Source organism: Lissotriton vulgaris, chromosome 3_1 (genome assembly GCF_964263255.1).
Source record: "Lissotriton vulgaris chromosome 3_1, aLisVul1.2, whole genome shotgun sequence".
NCBI lineage: Eukaryota > Metazoa > Chordata > Amphibia > Caudata > Salamandridae > Lissotriton > Lissotriton vulgaris.
In genome coordinates this window covers 254,078,916-254,101,543 of record NC_141689.1, presented here as the reverse complement: position 1 = coordinate 254,101,543, position 22,628 = coordinate 254,078,916, and the positions used below count along the sequence as shown (strand labels likewise).

At 46.2% G+C, this 22,628-nt stretch overlaps 1 protein-coding gene across 2 annotated transcripts in view; it reads left to right on the top strand.

Moving 5' to 3' along the window:
* The window catches only part of LOC147726290 (tetraspanin-36-like), a 94,331-nt gene that overhangs the window by 53,950 nt on the left and 17,753 nt on the right, over nucleotides 1-22,628 (top strand). Inside the window, exon 6 of one of the 2 annotated variants that reach the window (XM_086960380.1) lies at nucleotides 6,146-6,229. The exons of the other annotated variant lie outside the window; for it this stretch is intronic. Coding sequence (XP_086816506.1) covers nucleotides 6,146-6,229 — 84 coding nt within the window. The remainder of the gene's footprint in view (nucleotides 1-6,145; nucleotides 6,230-22,628) is intronic. 2 annotated transcript variants of the gene reach the window in all.

The following is a 22,628-nucleotide window of genomic DNA, read 5'->3' as shown; positions in this document are numbered from 1 at the left end:
ATTAATTATGTACAATTTTATTTATTACATTTCGATGAAGACATGTTCTTTGGCTAACCTTAACAGATCTCTAATACAAAGGTTTCCTAGCCGAGTCTAGCATCCTGAAAATGCATACATTCTAAATTAAAATTGTACATCCTAGCATTAAGGGCCAACGGCAAGGTCTGAACCGGTGTCAGATCCCTACTACCAAAATCCCGCCCTCACGGTGTGAGTGGCGCATGCGCAGAGGACTTTACCCTCATTGCCAACTGTAACTTCCCTTGTCGTGGGGGCCCCCTTTTCACTCGACGCCATCTTAAAGGTCGTCCGAGTTCCCGTGTGAGGTATCTGTAGGAAGGACAGGGTGGACTCCCCCCCATCCCCACACTCTCTATCCGCCGTCGCGGATATCCGGCCCCCGGGAAATTCGTAAGAGGGGCATCTAGCCGCCTCCCCCCTGGGAGGGGCCTATGGCTGTCTCCCCCTAGGCGACCCATCCTTAGTGGGTGCCGCCTCCCCGTGAAAGGGGCCAATGGCCGCCTCCCCCCGGGCGCGCCCATCCATTCTGGGTGGCGCCCCCCTCTTGGGACCTTGAAATTACTGCTCACCGATCATGACCTTACCGCCACAGGCCGGATAGTTGACCGACTATCCGGCCGCCCCCACTCCTCCTAAAGGTCATGCTTCCTCAAACCCCTTAGCCATGCTATGAAGTCTCCTATGAGTAAATCATTCCCCTCCCTGGACAGGTGAACCCCATCATTCAGATACATGTGATCACCCCGAATACACCCGTGAGGAATGCTATGCAACTGCGCGCAGCGAAACAATTTACCAATTTTATTGTTAACCCTTTTTACTGAGTGGTTCAACGCTGACACTGAAAGGCCCCCCCGCCAAATCTTCCTGGGGATCATGTGGGACCAGGCAATCGTGCACCCCGGGACTTTTTTAGCCAACCAGCTAACAGCCGACAGGATGTGTTCTAATAACACTCGTCTTCCCAGTGTCACCAAGTCATTGCCCCCAAGGTGTACTATGACTACAGATGGCGGTGACCTTTGCCACCCTAAAAGACCCTCAAAAAACGATTGGAATTGGTCAAAACAGAGCCCGCCCTTCCCATAGAAGGTCACTCTGTACCCGTACTCCCCAGATGCGTGAGTCGCGTCACCTGCCTTGAATACGTCCCCGGCGCGCCTCACATATGAGTGGCCCACGACCCATACCACTCTCTCTCCAGTCGGTGATCCTTGACTGCTGGTCTCCTGATGCTGGGTCGACTTCCAATTCCGCCCCGCGTGACAGGCTCGTGAAACTGTAATTCAAACAAAAGACAAGAAGCGTGAGTGCATGTCAATTGATCTTTACAACATGTGCAATCGCACATACCTTTTGAAGCAATTCGAGGACCAACGGCCTAGCTGTTTTACTTCCTCTGCACTCTGACCCCGGGCTGTAGCCTCAGTGGCAGCCCCTATCCTAAATGAGTGGGTCCCAAAATCGCACGGGTCCATGCCCGCGGCAGCGATTGTCAGTGCTAGCACCCTCTGAAACTGAAATCTCGTCAGTGGGGTGCCATCCTTGTGCCTAAGCAAACTCCCCCCCAAGTAGCCATCCTCAGTGCCAAATATTCCTTTAAACACTAGATCGGACAAGTGGGGGACCCTCGTGCGCGCTGCACGATGACACTATCTCCCATAGCTCCCTGGTCAGTCTTGGACCTGGCTATCGAGATTACCATCGAATCACCCCTTATTTGGACGTGATCCCTGCCCAAGCCTCCCTCCATATCTTTCTTGTTCCTTGCGACGAGTTCGCTCACCCGCATAGCCCCATGGAATGCCAAGGCGAAAGCTGCCCGGAACAGAACTGCTTCGAAAAGGGAGGAGCACGTCTCATCCAGCTTTGCTAAAAGGAGAGACAATCTGTCTAAACCAATCGGGTGCCTTGCATCCTGCTTGCGACCCTCGAGGCGTTGCCGGCCGCGGAGCGCCTTCCTAACCAAAAAGGAACCAGTCGGGTCTCTTATGCCATACACCTGTGCCATGAATGAAATGGCCGCCCTATGTCTATTGGCCGTTGCCGCTGATCGGCCTTCTCTGTGCAGCGCTACCAGGAACCCCAGGAAGGATTCCTCCTGACCCCAGCTCTGTCTCCCTGTTGGACCCAAAAATGTGCAGTAGGAACGAAACGCTCCTTCGTATGCCTTCCTTGTCCTGGGAGCTAAGCTGGCTGCCACGAGGTCTTGTAATCCGGGGCACCGATTAGCCATAGTGCTTCGGGGAACGGTGCCGCCACTAGGTCCGCTGTGGGTAGATAGCCCCTGAAAGCCTGCATGTGTGAACGAGAGAGTGCATCAGCTGCATAATTCAGTACGCCTGGCACATGTTTTGCCCTGAACTGTACATTCAATCTCATGCAACGTAATACAATTTCTTTCAACAATCTCAAGATCCACTTGCAGCGTGCTGCCTGCTGGTTAATGCACTCAACCACAGTCATATTATCAGACCAAAACACCACCGAGCGGTCCCTGAAGTCGTCTGGCCATGCCATCAGAGCAACCCAAATGGGGAATAGCTCCAAGAACCCAATGTTACCTGTCAGACCGCTGGAGTGCCACCACGTCGGCCATACTTGGGCCGACCATCGGTTACCATAGATGGCGCCAAATCCCACGCTCCCAGCTGAGTCAGTCCACAAACCTAGTTCATCCGAAGACGCTGGTGGCTTGATCCACACAACTCGACCGTTGAAGTCTGCCAGAAATGCCAACCAAATGCGCGTATCCTGGCGAACCTCTGCCGACAGTCTCGTACGGTGGTGTCCCTCCTTGAGACCAACCATAGCTTGTGCAATAGAGCGTGAGAAGGGGCGGGCCATTGGTATCACTCTTAAGGCGAAGTTAACCTGACCCACTGTTTGCTGTAACTGGTGCAGGGTCACTTTCTCCTTGCCCAGGCATTGTGTCAAGGAAGCCCTAAACTTGGCCACCTTTTCCATCGGTAAACGGAAACATCCTTCCACAGAATCGAGCTCAATTCCCAGAAACTCCAGTGAAGTAGATGGTCCAACCGTCTTACCTGGTGCCAATGGGACTCCGAACTCCCGCATGAGGACGCGGACGTCCTGCAGCGCCTGCGCACATTTCGTATCGCCGGCTGCTCCCAAGAACAGGAAGTCATCCAGATAGTGCATAACATGCCTATGCCCTGTGGCCTCGGTGAATGCCCATTCTAAAAAACAGCTGAACATTTCAAAATAGGCACAAGAAATGGAGCAACCCATAGGCATGCATTTATCCATGTAATAACTCCCCTGAAACGCAAAACCTAGCAAGCGCTGATCTCGCGGTGTACCGGGAGCAACCGGAATGCCGATTCGATGTCTGATTTCGCCATCAGCGCTCCGGGGCCCAGGTGATTTAACATGGCAACGGCATCGTCGAACGATGCGTACCGCACCGAACAAATATCTGGGTCAATGGCTTCGTTCACCGAAGAACCCTTTGGGGCAGACAAGTTGTGAATGAGTCTAAACTCCCCTGGGTCTTCCTTTGGGACCACCCCTAGCGGGGAACACACGAAATCCGCCACCGGCGGGCGATGAAAAGGCCCCGCCACCCGCCCCAAGCTGACTTCTTTGGAAATTTTCCTTGCAGCTACGCTTGGGTTATGTTGGACAGATAACTGATTTTTACAAAAAGAGTCCCCCCGAAAATCCCCCGCCGGGATGTTGAAGCCATATAGGAATCCATTCCTCAACACCCCGGCGGATACCTGATCAGGGTATTTGTTCAACCAAGGAGTCAGAGCCATGATATCGACAGGTGTAGGCAATCGGTTACAAAGCATCACCTCACTCTTGCTTAGACCCCCCTTTTCCTCCCGTTCCACTGTTCTTAGATCTACAGCTACTCTCCGGGTGTGAGGAGTTCCCACAGCCCGCACACGCATGCCTGAATCTACATGTACCCTGGGGCCTGCTACAGTTGCCTCTATTGAAGCCCCAACAAACCCCCCGCTTGCCGCCATTCCCGCCGGTGTTGGGCTGATACTCCCCACCGGCGCCCGCTCGAAAGGGCACCGCGGGCTTTTGGCGAACTGACCCACACCCGCTCCCGCCCGGCGAGGACGTACCTGCTGCCCCAGGCAAGAGCTGCTTGTGCCATGACACCGAGTCGAGGCAATCCCAGGTCAAAGTTGCATCAAACTCTTTCGCTTTTCGGAATTTCATATCGTATCCTTTCCACTCGTCCCCCTCATACATGGTATAAAAATCCATAATCCTATTCTGATAACAGGTCAACTCGGTCATGACTTCCGGCTTTCGTTCCCCCATGACTGCCGTAAATATCGAAAAGGCCTTTACCCAATTTGCTACAGTCTCATCGACCCTAAATTCCGCCATCTTGGCCCGCCATACACTGGGGTGCCATAAATCCTTCTGGGACTTTGCATATTCCATCTCGCGATGGTCAGTCAACAACGAAAACATATTCAAATATTTCTCCCCCCATATCAGTTCCTTTGTGGCCGCAGGGATGTGCTGGGCCACCCTTTCGCGCCTTGAAGGTAATGACCCCTCCCCTGCCATTGGCAATGTGTGCTTACCAGGTTCGGCCGTCGTGTCTGCCGCCTTTTCCCGGCTAACCGCAGGTCCTCCCGGCGCCACCTGTGGGGGAACAAGAGGAACATTCGCCGTCGCGGCCTCTCTCGACTGCCGTAACTGCTCGATTATTAGTCTAGCCTCCTCGGCCGGGTCTCCCGCGGCCACTGCCCCCCCCGCTTTCTTCTTGAGCCAGGGCAACACTGCCGCTAACTGGATTGCCAGTTCCGGGGGCATCTCCTCGTCATTAACAGGGGTAATTACAATCGGGATTGGTAAACCTATATCTGGGTTCGGTACCGGGCTGTCCGCCGGTGTAATGGGGGCGACTGGGGGTACCTCGGAAACCGGATCTTCCCCAGAGACCGCCCTCCTCTTAACACGCTACCCCCTACCCTCAGGGACGACTCCCGGCAAGGCCAGGCCTATTACCTTCTTAGGACGGCCTGAGCTGTTCTGGGCCGCTAACTGTTTTTTAACTTCGGCCAAACCCCGACCGATCGAGTCAACTTTTCCAAGCTTTCGTTCCATGCTCGCCATTCGGTTCGACAAGGTGCGCAATGCCTTCTCCATCTCGGAGCTCTTTCCTGCTTTCTTGCCGGCCATGGCTTCGTGTACTCTGCGCTAGTTGATCAACGAGGTCCTGGATCCTTCGTACTCCAATAACTGAAAGAGAAACAGCAAGATTAAAAGTTCTCAAAATTGCTGCTTGTTCCGTCGAGGGCTCACGAGCAACGAGTTGGTGCAGCCTTCAGAGCACAGGAACAAGAGGACGCTTCTTCGGATTCCCGCTCTATTTATCCATCTGCGGGAGGGCGGGGACCCTCCTCCGGTACGCCTACTGGGCGTGGTCTTCCGTGCGGGTGTCTAGGACAACCCCTCCTGGGCGGGAAAGGGCGCGCCCCGGCTACGCCACTTTGGGCATACCAGCCGAGCCACGCCTCCCGCCCAAAATGGTTTCCTGGGGGGATCGGGGCACCCAACCATACGTTCGGGGGGACCGAGTGGTCGCCCCTTTCCATAACTAACTGTGAGGTTTCCCCTCCTTAGGTAACTCTGCTTGTGTAATATACATCGAAATGTGTTTGTAACTTCTCACTGACTTCCCCAAACTTGTGAACTAAAATAAACCTCAAATTAAACCTCTGACTTTTTCTGAAACTTGCATTGGCAGATTGCAGAAAAGCAATTCTTTGAACAAGGAATGGCAGCTCTAAGGGCTCGATTCACGACAAAATCCTAAACTTACTACCATTTTGGTATTCACAGAAGGCACTTACTCATTTTGGTATTCACAGAAGGCACTTACTCATTTTGGTATTCACAAAAGGCACTTACTCTGTGAATACCAAAATGAATAAATGGTAGTAAGTTTAGGATTTTGTCTTAAGTAAGTTCTGTGAACCGGGCCCAATATCTTTTAACATTTTATACAGTTTTTTTTCTTTTTAATTTTATGACAGACAGAATTAACCAGGCTCAGAGTCCCTGTGGCAACTCATTCTGTGTCAGGACTTTCAATGTTATGTCTTATCTTTTGCGTTTTCAGGGCTGTGCAGGAAAGTTATTTGAAAAATGGAAGCACAACGCCACAACCTCTCTCATTACCAGTGTGATCCTTGCGGTTCTCACGGTAAAGTATTTTTGCACATTTATAATTTGAAATATTTGTATAAAAGGCTTGAGAAGAACTCGAGTGCAGGACTGAAATTACCTATAGGCACTGAGTGATTCAGAGTGTGCAGTTTTATTGTAGTGTCGCTTGCAGACGTCAAAGCACCGAGGACCCTGGAAGACTCTAAACTCGAAAATCAGGTACAAGAGAAGTGAATTTATAAGAAAAAATATAAGAAAGTTAGGGATCCGAGTCCATATTGGTCTGTCATGTGTCTTAATCTAATTAGAGGAAATGTCAGAGATACTGGCATTCCATACAAGGACATGCAATCATTGTGAGAGTGGGAATAGCAGTAACACATAACATGGCAATCAGTGTACAGGTAACTAGAGAACATGTCTATCTGTGCACCAAACATGTCTACCATTTTGAAATGTATCTGAATGGGGGTCTGGTATTGCCATGGTTGCAGAAGATTTGCTTTTTGGATGGGAGGTAGAAAAACCTTAATCTGGTGGAAATAGGTATTTATGCGTTATTAGGTCACAAGGCATGATGTCCCTTGCGATATAAGACATGGTGGTTTTAACCTTACTGGTTGATGTAGTCTGGTGGTTAAAGTAACATGCTAGGTCCCATGCATGCATCAGATTATTATTTGTATGCATGGCCATGATGGAACGTGCAGTATACCGAGGGAACCTATTAACTTTCAACATTTCCTTTCAGAAAAAGGTAATATTTTTAATATTGTGGAGCTGACATTTACAAGTTAAAAAATGGAAGTTCAAATTCCTTTAGAAGCTTATCAGCACTGGGAATGTTTTCATGTTAGATGCTGTAAGTAGACAGAAGGCCTCTCTATCAGGACCCCAAAGAGAGTGTGCCTACCTGTCGCTTCACTGGAAATACCCAACATCTAAAAGACTAGTGATGCAGTTGATTAAGGCTGATGCAATACATTCACAATGAAATCAGACCCCTACAATAGGTCAAACAGTGGTTTCCTCAACTACGTCATTTCTTTCACTTCAAGATTCCTATCTGTTATACTACATGTTTTCTTTAAAAAAATACGGGTTTGGCGGTGACCTCTGTTAAGTACTAAAACATAATGAATGAAGAAAATAACACCATTACAATGTTAAATTACAGCATGTTTGAGACCAGAAACATATATATATGTATATCTCCACCACAAAATGCCAGTAGCTCAGGGCTATGACTCGCGGCGGTCATTCGTGAAAACCGGCGTTTTCAAAACATATAAAACCAACCCTTTCTTCCAGGAAAAAGGTACTCCGGGATAGTGACTTCTTGTTGCTAAATAAATAATACAAGCATCCTGGAGTGTCCGGAGTACCTTTTTCCTGGAAGAAAGGGTTGGTTTTATATGTTCATTAATTTTGTTGATAATTACAGCAGACAACTTGGTGGATACAAATGTGCAATGTCAAAGTATGTATATATAAAAACAAGATCCTCTTGATTGCGATGAAATGTAATGTAAATAATAGAGAAAAATAAGTATAAAAAAGTGATATGAAATATTTTTAACTACCAGACCCACAATGCATCATAAAGTGCTAGAAAGGTCATCTGGTATAAATTATAGAAATTGTAGTAGGACAATTGTTGACACTGTGACCAAGACCTGCTGGTCGAAATGCGTAGGTGTGGGTAGTGCTGGCAAGAGCCTCTTAAGAAATAAACCTAACTCATTGAACTGAGCAAGTGCAAGCATATTCTTTTTGGTGAAGGATATATATATATATTTCAAAAAACCTCTCCCAGAGGAAAGAATGAGCCGCACACGTCGCAGTGAGTTTTAATATAAAATATGTCGTTAATAAGACCATTTTTAGCCAAGCGTTTCATGGCCTTGCAAATATGGCCACCTTTCACGTATTACTCTGCGTGAAATGGGTGTTCCATGAGTGTTGCTGTGGGTGTTCCCACTCAACACTCATGGAATCTGACGTATTCCCAGATTTACAATGTTTTGTAAACCTGGGAATGTGTCAGATTCCTACGCTTTCCCAGGGGAGGCATAATGGAGTCGTAACGAGGAGAAATAACTTTATTTTCTGCAGCACACTGAAAGGAAAATACCTCTTGTGATTGTTTTTGTTCAGGAAGGTATGCCTTCCTGCACAAAAACAATCATCCCTGATTCCATGCGGCACTGCCCTGCGCTAAAAACTAGTAAATAAGGCCCTTAATGTGGCTGTTCACTGCAATCATGGATGATAATGATTCACTTGGGGCATCACCTCTCACAAGTCATGTCATTTCCCCACCCTCAACAGTGATACACACAGACACACACACACACACACACACAGAGACACACACACACACAGAGACACACTCACACACACACTCTTTCTCTCCAGGATTATTCTTCAAAATTGTAGGTAAATCAGATATAACCTATATAACACATCTGTTTGTCTCTCATATAATCACACATGTATTGTTGACAATCAGAATTTTTCGTTCTGCTCTGTCATTATTATGTCAGTGATAAACAGGTGATAAAATGGGCACTCCTACTGCATAGCGGTGAGTTCTCAATATTGCGTACCTAAACTGTTGCACCCCATTGATTCGCAGAGTCCGGATGTGAGTGATTTTTCTTGCGAACTCAGAGGCAGATTTACAAGCTCCTTGCGCCACTTTTCCCATGTTAAAAGTGACACAAAAGTAGCGCAAGGGGCTTGTAAATCTGCCCCTCAGACTGTTGTAACCTATCTATTCTCACAGCTCGGAGGTATTTGTACATTCGTACGCAGTGAAGCTGCTGCACACTACCCACTCTGTCCATCCACAGATGACTTGTCGTTGTTTCGGAAACAAGCTTCTTTGCTTACCTTGTGCCATTGGCGTGATTCAAAGAGGGTGCACCACATGTCGAAATAGCCTTCTCAGGCGTTGTTACGATGGCCACGCATCTTCGCAGAATGCACCAACGTAGAGCTTTGGAGGTGTTTGGGGGGTGGATGATGCCAATTTGTGAAACACAACCTGTAAGATAAAAAGGAAGTTAAGATTGTGCGTCATTTCTTTATCAAAGGATAGAGGAAGTGAGAGAGTGACTGCAAAGAATTTTCTCAGCTTACTTTTCTGTCACCGGTGTGTTTTTCACCACGTGCCGGGACATAATGCACCCTGAAGCTCTACATCTAAAAGATCTGAAAAGAAAGATGTTATGATTGGTATTTGTTACTATATTAATGTGGAGTAGAATTACATCGCCCTTTCACACACCTTCCCTCCTGCATTTAAAAACAACTATTTGTACAGTTCCAACTTGTTTAATAGGGTTCAATTTTTTTAAAATTGCTATAGTAGTAATGTTTTGTAAAGCAGTAATGTGAAAGCAAGTGGTGCGAAGTGAAACATGTGGTTTCGATCATGAAGAGTGTCGGACATTTGACCGATTATAAAAACGTTCCTGCTATTGGAAAAAATATATAAATGCAATAAGATACGGGGCAGATTCACAAGCCCCCTGCGCCACGACTACGTCACTTTTTGTGATGTACTGGTGGCGCAGGGGGCTTCTCCATATTTAGGAGAGGAAAAGCCACCCTGCGTGACTTTTTCTCTCCTTGTAAATATGGCCCCTTCACACGCAGCATAGTGCTTGGAAGGGGCGTTCCATGGGTGTTGCTGTGGGTGTTCCCACGCAACACCGATGGAACAAGCACATCTCCAGATTTACGAGAAATCGTAAATCTGGAGATACCTCTGAATGCTATGCCACCCTAGAGGTGTCGTAGCGAGGCCCAACGAGGAGAAATGTTTTAATTTCTCCTCGTTTTTTCTCTTTCAATGTGTGCTGCATTCTACAGCACACATTGAAAGAGGAAAAAGCCTCTTGTGATTGTTTTAGTGCAGGAAGGTGTCCCTTCCTGCACAAAAACAATCTCCCCACGACGCAGGCATCCTTGCACCATGGTGCAAGGGTCGCTGTGATAGAGCGCGCAGTTCACCCGGGTCACCAATTTCTTACACGCACTGGGCCCCGGCGTGCATTTAGTTTCAATCAGTGATTCTCGTGAACCGGGTGAGATCCTGGCACGCTCCTATGAGTAATTAAATGGTTCAGAATTACCTCTGCTTACCATGCACCTGACTTACCACAGGCACAAACTTTCGATGGACCTAGAGCTAAAAGGGAAAATAGTAGACAGGACCTTAAAACATTTCTTTACGTCCATATATTTTATCCACTTTCTGTAAAATGACCACAGACACCTGATGAAGTTTTGACACTTTATATGAAAATTCAAAAGGAAGATGCCAAGACAATAAGCGATATGCAGAACACTATGTCAAACATTAATATCAACATCAAAAGGTAACTTTGCACAAAGAAAATTCCGACCATTCAGATATATGGGAAAAACTAGAGGTAGGATTGGAACAGAACTAATCACTGCAACGTTAAACTAAGGCACGAGGTTTAAGGTTGGGACCTAAACATGTACTTAATCCTTAAACTATTCTTTCTAAGTTCACTGCAATCAACTAAAGGAAAGGGAAAAACGGGAACATACTATTATTTATGATAACGTCAATGAGTTCCTAAAGGAAGGGGGGAGAGAGAAGGAACAAACTAAATCAGCAATGGCAATAGAACAATATCACAGGTAATAGTGCTTTAATAGTTCATACGAAAGAGAGAAGAGAGAGAGAAAACAAGATACAAAGAATACGCAAACCCACATATAATATTTACCTAATTCAGATTTGAGACCAACCCTGGCCACGGGTCAGTTGGGAAGACGGGGACAAGGACCCTCAGAAAGGCACACCAGAGTGCGAACAGGTACAACCCACGGACAGATCAGGACAGGATACCCCTCAGGTTCGGGTCAAAGGACTGGGCCTCCCAGGGAAACGACCAACACCCACAGCTTCGGACAGCAACGCCTGCGTTACCCCTTTCTGCAAGTAATCCGCCAGAAACCCCGATTGGATTGTCGAATCTCCCAGCAAAGTGCTTCGCCAGCACTTAGGAATTTCCACCCCTTAGGAGCTTGTGGAAAATATGGACAAAGTGCTCCGCAGCACTTTCAGATTGGACACCTATTGAGATCGTAGGGTCAGTGACAGGTCTGCTACTCGGACAAGTCGGACAATTTTCCTAAGCTAAACTAGGGTAATTATACCATTTTGGGGTCCCTCAGACCACCCACTAATGTTGCAAGTGACAGTTTCCCATATTATGATTGGTCAGGAGAGGTGGTGCGGTCATTACCACCTCCTAGAGTTCGGCTTTCTCATCATCAATATTCAGTTTTGGACACCCGCCCCTTGGGTTCACGTTCCCAGGCATAGGAATACACAATACAATACAAGTGTACAGCATATAGCAACAGTGTATAATAGTTCAAGGTGCAAGACTGCATCTTCGGGACGGGTTCCCAGGCGCATCGGGCTTCAGGAGCCAGCTGGCTGGTTTCAGCTTCTGCGCAGTTAGGAATTTCCCCAGTCACGTGACGGGGTTCAGAGGAGCCTCAGCATGGCGTTGCTCATGTGTGCCCCAGCCCACAAAGACGCGGTACATGAAAAGTAAGCGAAAACAAATTAATATCACATCCAGAATGATCACACTGTATACCATGATGAAATTCTAAACATCCCTTATTTTATAATGACTATAGCGTTACTGTTTTAGTGCGAAAAGACAGATAGGCTGAAGCAGCAGCAATAGCAGAGAGCGTGGTGAGAGTCAAGCGGCCATTTTTAGCAACAATGCGCATGTGCACAGAACTCCCTCCAGAATGCGAGTGCGTCACATCACATGGGTATGACCGACGCATGCGCAGACTGAATTTCAGCGAAGCAGCCATTTTCCCTAGCGCTAGCTTCGTTAATATGGAAAAGACATACAGGCAAGCACCCGGGGACACCCGTGTGTTTTGGAAAAACGTGTAATAAACGACAATAATGAATTTTAGTAATGTTATACATTTGGCGAGGTTCTTGCACGGGGCAAGGCGCTTCACGTGCAAATCCTTGCTCCATCAATCCCCTCTTTGATGATATTTACTATCATCACTACATAATGGAAACAGATGCCAACTTTTCTCATTCATCCACATCACTCATGTCAATTTCAATAAATTTATTGTTCAGTTTTCTTTCAGCTTCTCTATGAGAGTGGTGATTTTTCGCCTTTTTATAGATGGAATTCTTCACCTCTTCTAATTCCAGTTCATCAATATTTCTTTTCACCCCTCTCTGATTTACTGTGTATTTCCTTTTGCACTTCTGACATTTACAGCAGATAAAAATAATCAATATAATTACACCTATCACAACTATTGGCATCACTATTTTCCACAACAGGTTTCTACCTAGGTTAGCAAACCAACTACCTATAGAGGAGAGACCTCCAGTCAGCCTCGTCCAGGCACTGTCAACCTCCAATGGTTTGAGTTCCTTTTCCAAATTAGTTATGTTCTTCACATATTGTTTTAATTCGATACTTTTATCTGGAATGTAAGTGCAACAATGTTGCGCTTTCAGCATTCTACAGACTCCGCCCTCTTTTGCTAATAGGGTGTCAAGGGCAAGACGGTTTTGTAAAACCATTGATCTGATCGCAACCATTTCAGTATTGACCAGCAGGAATCCAGCAGCAGTGTCCGTTGATAACCGGTCCACTACTGTAGACAATTTGCAGATTCTATGGGTGTTCAGAACTACCCCCATTCCAGGTATCAGTGCACTGAAAATATCACCTATAACTTCACCTACACTTTCGCGCTTACTACGCACTAAGCCATTAGTTTCTTCGTCGCTTCCAGCTGCATTATTCACATGGTATATTTTCGGGAAAACAATGCCAAAGTAGCAGCTTCCATACCAGTGATCCGGCAATTTGAAATACGCCTTGTTCCCACATATATAATATATTCCGGGAAACACAGGTTCTGACCCATTTTTGAAACCCCAACCTCCAATTACCTTGTAATTATGTTCACACACGCTGGAACCGATGAATTCATTGTTATAATACTCTGTCTTTTCCCTATGGATACAAAGTTTCCCTTTTCGTTCAAAATCCAGCAACAGGGCAGGATTAGCTTCGCCTTGCGAGGTGTTATCCATGTGTTCAGCCCACCTAGGGACTCTATCTTTCTCGTCATTTGCTTTCTTTTGAAACTTTTCTCTTCTTCTGTCTGCCATCTTTATGAACATCTCAGATTAGATTCTCTTGCTTCATTTAAATCTATATTACCTATAGTCAGAAAATATTCTCCCATATAACGGGTCACGTCACTTGTAGTATGTACACGGTTCAAGTGTTTTCTAACAGGAAGTTCAGAAAAAACTACGTCATCATTCGAATAATAATATTGCAAGGTGCTTCTATAGAACAAGCTAGCTAAAATACTACAGGAAATTCCATAGGTTAACGGTAGGTGATGATATGTCACACCTTCAGCTACTGAGGTAGGTAGCTTCATGCAGACATAGCAGTCTTCTATTTCCATAGCTTCTACGTAATGCACTAACAAGTTAGCAAAGACATTTAGATGTGTCCTGTTTCTCATTTTGTGAAAATGTAGTCCATCCTCATCTGATGCTTCTAATTTAGGTCGTGTGTGTGTCAAGCCTACTAGTTTGTCGCGTCTTTCTAAGCTTCGTGGTGTTTCTGCAGTCGGGTCAGCCCCTACATCTACTGCCTCAGGTTCAGTAGGGGAAAGGTTAGGATTCTTACTTATCATAAACGGTAAGAAGATTGTTAGTCCTATCCATATAACTATTAGCACAGCTACGCTACATAAGCATACTTTACAGCAAGTTTTTAGACACCCACATCTGGATCTCCCAGAGACGCTCTGATCAGACATTTTAGCTTACAGGTGGCTTTCGCTACCCCTCTTCGTTTCCTTGTACCAGAGGTTCACTTCTGGGCTCTCTCAAGGAGGGTCTTCGTCAGAGCTCCGATCAGCACTGGACTCGTCTTCACTGTTGCCACTGTGGTGTGGTTCGTCTATTTCTTCCAACACATAGTAAGTCCACTCAGGGCTTCGATACTGTTTGCTCTGTTTCTTTATTCTGTCGCTCTTTCTCAGCGATTTTCCTTGGGCTGTCCTTCTTTCACTTTGAGCCCTTTTTCGGTCTTTGTCGCTGTCTGCGGCTGTCTTTAGTCTGAGCCTCAGTCTTTTCACGTATCGAGGTGCACTTCTGCCTCCTTTCCTCCCAGTAGTTGAGGAAACTTGCCCTTCTTCGTGCACTCTTTTTACTTTTTGTTGTGGCACTTCTGTTTCCCTACCTGACTGGCTAGTTCCAGGTCTTTCATCTATTTCTTCTGCCTGGTCCCTAGTCTGACCCTGCTCAGATTCAAACCGCGCTTTCTTTTTCTGTTTAGTTGATTTTATTTCAGATGTCTGAGCACATTGATCTATTTCTATCTGTTCCTGTTCATGCGCTTCGATCTCTTCGTTTTCTTCTGCATGAACGTCAGCTCTAATCACTATTTGTCCCTTTCCAGACTCCGGAGTTCCAGGAGGAGTCTCGATGCCTTGATCTGACCCTACTTGGCCTACTTCCTGATCAGGTGTGATGTGATTCTCGCGGACCTGATCTGCTTCGTCTATTTCTAGCTCACCTGGACTATCCCACTCACTGTCTAAGTAGGAATACTTCCTGGTTCGTATTGGATCATGAACCGGGTCGTCGGCGGGATACCATTCAACGTCTCGACTGGTGCTCGGCAGTTCGATGTCAGCTAGTTCTGGACTCTCCTCTTCGGAAGCCTCCTCAGCTGAGCTGCCTTCAGCTACAGTCGCGTCTTCTCCAGCTACCCGCTTCGTGTGGCTGGCGTGGATCCACTTCGGTACACCAGCACACTTTACAGCAGTGGTAGTGACGAGGATCACTTGTCGTGGCTTTCCCCACCTGGGTTTCAGGCAACTGCTCCGGGTGTGTTTCTTTAATGCCACCCAATCTCCTGGTCGCAAGTTGTGTGCTGGAGTCTTTGGCCACTCGTCTTCTGTCTCTCCAATCTGCTGAGAGAGAGAACGCACTTGGTCACCCAGCTGCTTGCAGTATTCTAGCACCATATCATCAGAAATGCTGAGCAGTTTGTGTCCGGGTACCCATGCCTGCCGCATCACTCTTCCCATCAACACCTCATGGGGACTCAGGCCAGTCTTTCGGTTCGGGATACTTCTCAAACTCATCAGCACAAGGGGTAAAGCCTCTATCCAGTTCATTTTTGTGGAATCACACATTTTTCCCAACCTGGACTTCAGGGTGCCGTTTATTTGTTCCACTACTCCAGAAGCCTCTGGATGGTAGGCACAATGTATTCTTTTCTTCATTTTGAACGCTTTACAGAGTTCTTCTAGCACATCGTTGGCAAAATGCCCACCTTGGTCCGTTTCGATAGTCTCTGGGATTCCATACCTAGGTATCAATTCCCTAAGCAATAGCTTAGCTGTAGTTAAGGCATCAATTTTCTTTGCTGGGTAAGCCTCCACCCACCTGGAGAACAGACAAACTATGACTAGGATATATCTATATCCCTTGCAATTTGGCATGGTTACAAAGTCTGCCTGCATTCTTACAAAGGGACCTACTGCCTTCCCAATGGTACTCTGTTTTACTACAGTCTTCTTTCCTGCATTAAATTGCTGACACACTAGGCACCTCTGGCAAAACCTTTCCGCCTGGTTCCTGAACCTTGAGTTACAGAACACCTGTTCAAACACTCGACACATAGCGTCTCTTCCCATATGTGTTGGTTCATGTATCATTCTGACCATAGGGTCCACCAAGCTATCAGGCAGTACAGGCACCCCAGCCGAATTTACCACCACACCATCCTCTCTCAACTCGCATTCATTTTCTGCCCACCTGCCTTTCTCTTGCCTGTCAGTAGCCTGTTGCAACTCCTTTAGTTCTTCCCACGTTGACACATTCTCAAACAACATAAGTTGGCAGCTGTTTCCACTCCACAATGCAATTTGGAGAGACATGTGATGTTGGGCACAAAACTGTGCCATTTGGTCAGCGTATCTATTACCGGCGGTCACATCATCATTTCCTGATCTGTGAGCCGCACACTTGACCACAGCCAATTCTTTGGGCAATTGGATAGCTTCCAGTAGGTTATGCACCACTTTTCCATTTCTGATAGGGGTGCCGGAGGAAGTCATGAATTCTCTTTGCAACCACAACTGGCCGAAGTCATGAACAACCCCGTAACAATACTGGCTGTCGGTGTATACAGTTATTCTTTTGTTCTTCCCCCTCTTACAGGCTCTAGTTAACGCGATGAGCTCTGCCACTTGTGCAGATTTCACCGCGCTTAGGTATGATGCCTCTATGGTCTTTGTCAATGTAACCACAGCATAGGCAGCACTCAGGCCCCCATTTTCATGTCTTAAACATGAGCCATCCACGAACATTGTCACATCCCCATCAAGCAATGCTATTTCACGAATGTCTGGACGGGGCTTTGTACTGAACTCAGTCAGATCAACGCAATTATGGTCCCCTTCTTCTTCTGATTCTACATCCAGGGGGACAGGTAACAGTGTCGCTGGGTTTAGGACATTGCACCGGGAGATGGTGACGTTTTCAGCACCAATCAGGATTCTCTCATACTTAGTCAGCCGACTAGGTGTGAGGTACTGAGTCTTGGTTCTAGTTAGCAGGATTACAACAGAATGAGGAACATATACAGTGACGTGATGTCCCATGACAATGTTCTCACTCTGTTCCAGGCTGACACAAGTAGCAGCAACTGCCTTCAGACACCCCGGTAATCCAGCAGCCACCGGATCTAGGGTGGCCGAGAAATAGGCCACTGGGCGTCTAACTAATCCGTGCTCCTGAGTCAGAACTGAAAGAGCACAATTTTCTCTGGTGTCACAGAACAGTTCAAAAGATTTAGAGTAGTCCGGCATACCTAATGCAGGAGCGGTACATAGGCAATTTCTCAATGTTACCCACGCATTCATGCTTTCACTGTCCCAGCTGACGGGGTCTTCTACTCCTTTCTTGGTCATGTTTATCAGGGGCCTGGCCAGTGCAGCAAATCCTACAATCCATTGTCTACAGTAACCCACAACTCCTAGAAACATTCTCACTTCTTTCTGAGTTTTGGGCAGTTCCATTGCTCTAATTATTTTGATTCTTTCAGTAGTTACTTTCCTGATTCCTTTTTCTATCTGGTGCCCCAGATACTTCACTGAGTTTTTACAAAACTGCAATTTGTCAGGCGACACTTTATGTCCTCCCTTTCCTAGGTGATTCAGCAAGGCAATGGTGTCAGTGACACAGTCAGTTTGGGTTTTAGATGCCACTAACAGGTCATCTATGTACTGCACCAGAACAGACTCTCTTGGTAGCACTAGGGATTCAAGGCACTTTTTCAGTATCTGGTTGAAAATCGAGGGACTCTCGGTGTACCCCTGAGGGACACGATTCCAGACATAGATATGGCTGTCGAATTCAAAACTGAAAAGGAATTTGCTTTCTGGATGCAATGGGATGGAAAAGAATGCGTGGCACAGATCAATGACAGTGAACCATTCTGCATTCCAGGGAATCTGGTAGAGAATGACTGCAGGGTTGGGTACAATAGGACAGCAAGGTACGACAATTTGGTTTACCTTGCGCAGATCTTGCACTACCCTGTACTTTCCACTAGGCTTTTTGATCCCAATGATAGGCGAGTTACAGGGGCTGCTCATCACTTCTTCTATGATTTCGGCTTCGAGCAGCCGGGTAATTTCAGTCGCCACTCCTGCTTTCACTTCTGCACTCATCTTATACTGTCTGGTTTTGGGGTATATAGCATTCGTTTTTATGGCTATTTTAACTGGGTCCACATTTGCCATCAGGCCTACATCTTTTCCTGTGAAATCCCACACTTCTGGTACTACTCTTAATTGGAGCTCTTCAGGTAAATCTTCAATTGTCAAAGTCTTTATATCAGCATCTTGTCTAACTAACATCAGTTTGTATAGGCCATCTTCATCGGGGGTCTGAATTTCGACACCATTTGGTGTGCAATAGATGGTACAACGCATCTTGCACAACAAATCACGTCCTAGCAGGTTTACAGGACTGGAATCACAGACCACAAATCTGTGCATTTCCTTGAAATTCCCTATAGAAATTTCCATGGGTTCAGTTACTGGAGTACTTATTATTTGATTTGAGACTCCCACTACTTGGATTGCTTCTCCCGAGAGGGGTAGGTTAGGAACATCCACTGTTCTCACAGTGGATCTGGTAGCACCAGTGTCCAACAGAAAGGTGACATCTTTTCCTTCAACCTTTCCTTCAATGTATGGTCCAGTCTGGTCTACCGGTAAGGAGGCGCCAAGCACACACTCCTCATCCTCCCCTCTCAGGCCCCGTCAATCTTGACCTTCACAAAGGAATGTATCATTTAGCAAATACTGTGGAATGACTGCGTTTCTTTCACTCTCGACTTCCCATACTTCCGCCCTTTCATTCTGCTGACCCTGATTCTTAAAATTCTGTCTAGGAGCGCGAGGCACTGGGGGTAGCTTTACCTGTTGCTGGTTCTTTCTCGTTCCCTCTTTCGGCACCTGTGGATTTAAACCATTTACAGGGGCATTACCGGCCTGCAGGTGTGGACACTCGTCTCTCCAATGCCCTATCTGGCCGCACCCATGGCACGGGAATTTCTTCATGGCTTCTTCTCTACTCATTTTAGTGCGGGGCTTCCCTCCTCCCCCAGCAGTGGCATTCTGAGCATTATTATCAGAAGTTAATCTACTTAACTGCTTTTCTTGCTGTTCGGCTAATTTCACCTGTGCCCACATAACTTTTTCTTTGAGGGCCTTCCTTTTGTTTTCGATTTCATCTTCACAATATTTTGCATATTTCAGGACAGCATCTATTGGTTCTCCCTGCCAACTGATTTTATTGTCCCTAATCCATTGGGAAATTTCAGGCCTTAATCCTAGTACAAACCTGTAACTGAAATGTGTCATGTCTTTCAGGTCCACATTGTCGATACCGCTGTATGTTTTAAACACTTGCAGCAACCTTTCATAGTAGGAGTGAACAGTTTCATCACGTTCTTGGGTGGTTCTATCTATTCGGGTCCAGTCTGTTTCTTTTGCGGGAACCTTTTTCTTGAGATATTGTATGACTTGATCATATTTCCTCATTACTTCAGGTGCAGGCGCACCTGTTTTCTCATCTCTGGGAAATTCCTCACTGGGCCAATCAATTTCAATTTTACAGTCGGTCCACAGATCTACAGGGACCACAATGTCGAAAAACCCATCCAAGTCTTTCAGCAGACATTTCTGAACTTTTATGAAGCGCTCTACCTGCCTGTACCAATCAACAGGCTTCTCCCGTAATTTCGGGAAGTCATTGGTAAATGACACAATATCCTGTCGGGACCAAGGGACATGGACATATTTTCCTCCCGGGACCTCTCTCATGGGGCACAATTTTTCGGCTGGTGTTACTTCCTTTAATAAGAGTTCCGAAGTCACTGACCCAGCCCTGCTGCTTTCCTTTTTCTTTGCCCACCGGGTTCTCCACTTCCCCACCTCGCCCCACTTCTGCAGGAGTTTCAACAATTCTTTGACTTGGATCTGTTTTCCCATTACATTCAGGCTTTCTAAATCTTTGTCTGAAAAATCCACTCGGTAAGGTTTCTGAAGGATTTTGGAGCGACTAACATCTATTCCCATTTCTTCTGCTGTATCCATTATCCTTTCATGGAGCGACCTGGCGTTCCGGGTCAGATATTTACTGATAAACAGCAACTCTTCTTCGTTATACGAGCTTAGGCGCTCAACTCCTACGTTTCCAGCCATCATTTCTTCTATTTCTATTCTCAATTTATATATTTCCAATGTTTTAGGTTGGGGAGTGGCCTCCTTCTCTAGCTCCTTTGTCCATCTATCTAGTTCTTCAGGGGAAACTAAAGTAGCACTCCTAATTCCCGTTGCACTTTCAATTCCCACCTCCTTTGGTCTGGGTTGACTTCTAGTCCCTATTATACTGGCCCTTGATTCCCTTATGGGCAGATCCATCAAACTCCCCGATTCACACTCACTCTCTTGATCTTCATCTATGAATATCTCCTTTTTCGACGTCAAAATGCTAGAAGTAGGCAGCATCGAGGGGAAAACAGGAGGCTGGGGACCGGTCATGTCACTTTTATACAGAGGAATAGCTGGACCAATGGTTACTGGAATAGTCAAGGAATCAGGATGGGGCTGCATTTGGGTAATGGTTCGAATTAATTCATCTCGCTGTTTAGTCAGGACCTCTCTCTCTTTTTCTCCCAATATCTTTCCAGTAGATTTGTCATGCAATACCTGGGGTACTAGGGACGGATAAATATTCGGAGCGGTCGGAGTGACCAGTCGCGGAGGATCTTCTCCGAACGGCTGATAATTCGGAACTGTAGGTTTGGGTCTGCAAAACCCGTCCTTTTCACTGGTTTTACTGTCTGTCCCGGTTCCATCTGTATCACTATCTCTCCTACATCTGGGATACTTTGCAAAGGGATTTCGAGAGGGCACAGGTTCTGAGTCTGCATCATAGGGAGGCGGATTTTTCATTAGTAAATCTTCCAAGTGGTCATCATCCAAGTCCCCCATAGGAGCTAGGTGATGGGTCTTTTCCTTGCATTTTCCTTTCCTTTCCTCAACCACCCCCATCATCGGGAACAGCCCTTCAGTTATCATAGACTGCCTCCACTGTTTCATTTTCTGCTCTTTAGTTGGTGTTGGAAGCTTAGGATACCATTTACTCACTCCCTTATCCATCCTGGGTTTATCTCGCTCTGCAGCCTCAATCTCCCATTCCTCCAGAGCTTCGTACTGGGTCAACCTAGGTCTAGGGTGCAATTCATTCATGCGGGTCCTTAGGTTAAACAGGATCCGACCATTAAAAGTACCTTCAACAGGGAATGCTAGAACTCCGTCATCTACTGTATATTTTGCCCAATTTTCTAACCAGACACAAGTGTGATACCCTTTATCAAACATCATGAAAGAAGCAGGGGTATTTGGTGGGGGAATGAGCACACCCTCCCTTGTTCTAATGGGCTTGTCGGCTTTGAAAAAATTCTTTATTTTGTCAGAAAAAGACAATTTCCTCTTTATTCCGTACATCATGTGTGGTCTACCTCGCATAAGCTGATCCTTATAAAATCCTAGGTACTTTGGATTCGGTATAAAATCTGGATACCACATATAATCTTCGGGACTCTCTTCGAACTCGGCTTGATTAATTTTGTTTACCTTTGTGCTTCCAATGCTAGCGCGACTTCTATTTCTCACTACCCAATCAGGTCAGAGAATACAAAACTCTTAGCCAATGGGTGCGCGGCCTTTTCGCGAGACAGAGTCTCACTCTGCGGCACTCACCCCTCCTTCACAAATTCAGCTTCACTACACGCCCGCTGTCTTGACCAATACCAGCGCGGCACGGAGTGACGTCAGAGCAGCTCTCCGACTGACTCCCTCCTTTACAAGGTAACGGAAACTTTTAACTTTTCCTAAAGTGCGATTGAAAAACTTAGTTACCAACACACAACGTCTGCCACTATGTCTGAGTGTTCTAAAAAGATAGAAAGACTTCCTCTCACTGCAAGTAAACCACTTCTGTCTACTTCTCATTCACTCCGGGTAGACTTCTTTGCCTATCCTCACACTCGAGTAATATAGAACCCGTTATTCTTCCGACTCATCCACTGTCGTCAGGGATATGCACTGAGCCGGGATTTCACCAGTGAACTATTTTACTTACCAGACAAGCCTCGGAGACCCTACTACTCCTTCCGTATGCGACCCTTACTAGGTGATATCGCAATGAAAGTTTTATACCGGACTCGTAGCTATCAATTATTCAGATATAACAAAGATCCTAATTAGTGCTTCCAGTTATTCATTTAACCCTGCACTAATGTTTCAGACCCTAGTGACTTCAACAGCTAACCGGATTCTGCTCACCGTTAGCTAAAATACTTCCCCGGGGATTCGGACTACACTGAACATTTCACAAACAATTCTGGGTTAATTCAACATTTATAGCAGCAATGTAAAAATCATATACATTTACATATAAATCCTTTAAACATTTCAAGATTTCAAACAATATAGTAGAAAATCAGCAGCACATTATATTTTTCACGGTTTGTTTCTTAACTTTTCCCTGTCTACCTAATCTAACTAGTCCAAACCATCCTCTGGCTGCCAGAAAATTACTGATAGAGCGCGCAGTTCACCCGGGTCACCAATTTCTTACACGCACTGGGCCCCGGCGTGCATTTAGTTTCAATCAGTGATTCTCGTGAACCGGGTGAGATCCTGGCACGCTCCTATGAGTAATTAAATGGTTCAGAATTACCTCTGCTTACCATGCACCTGAC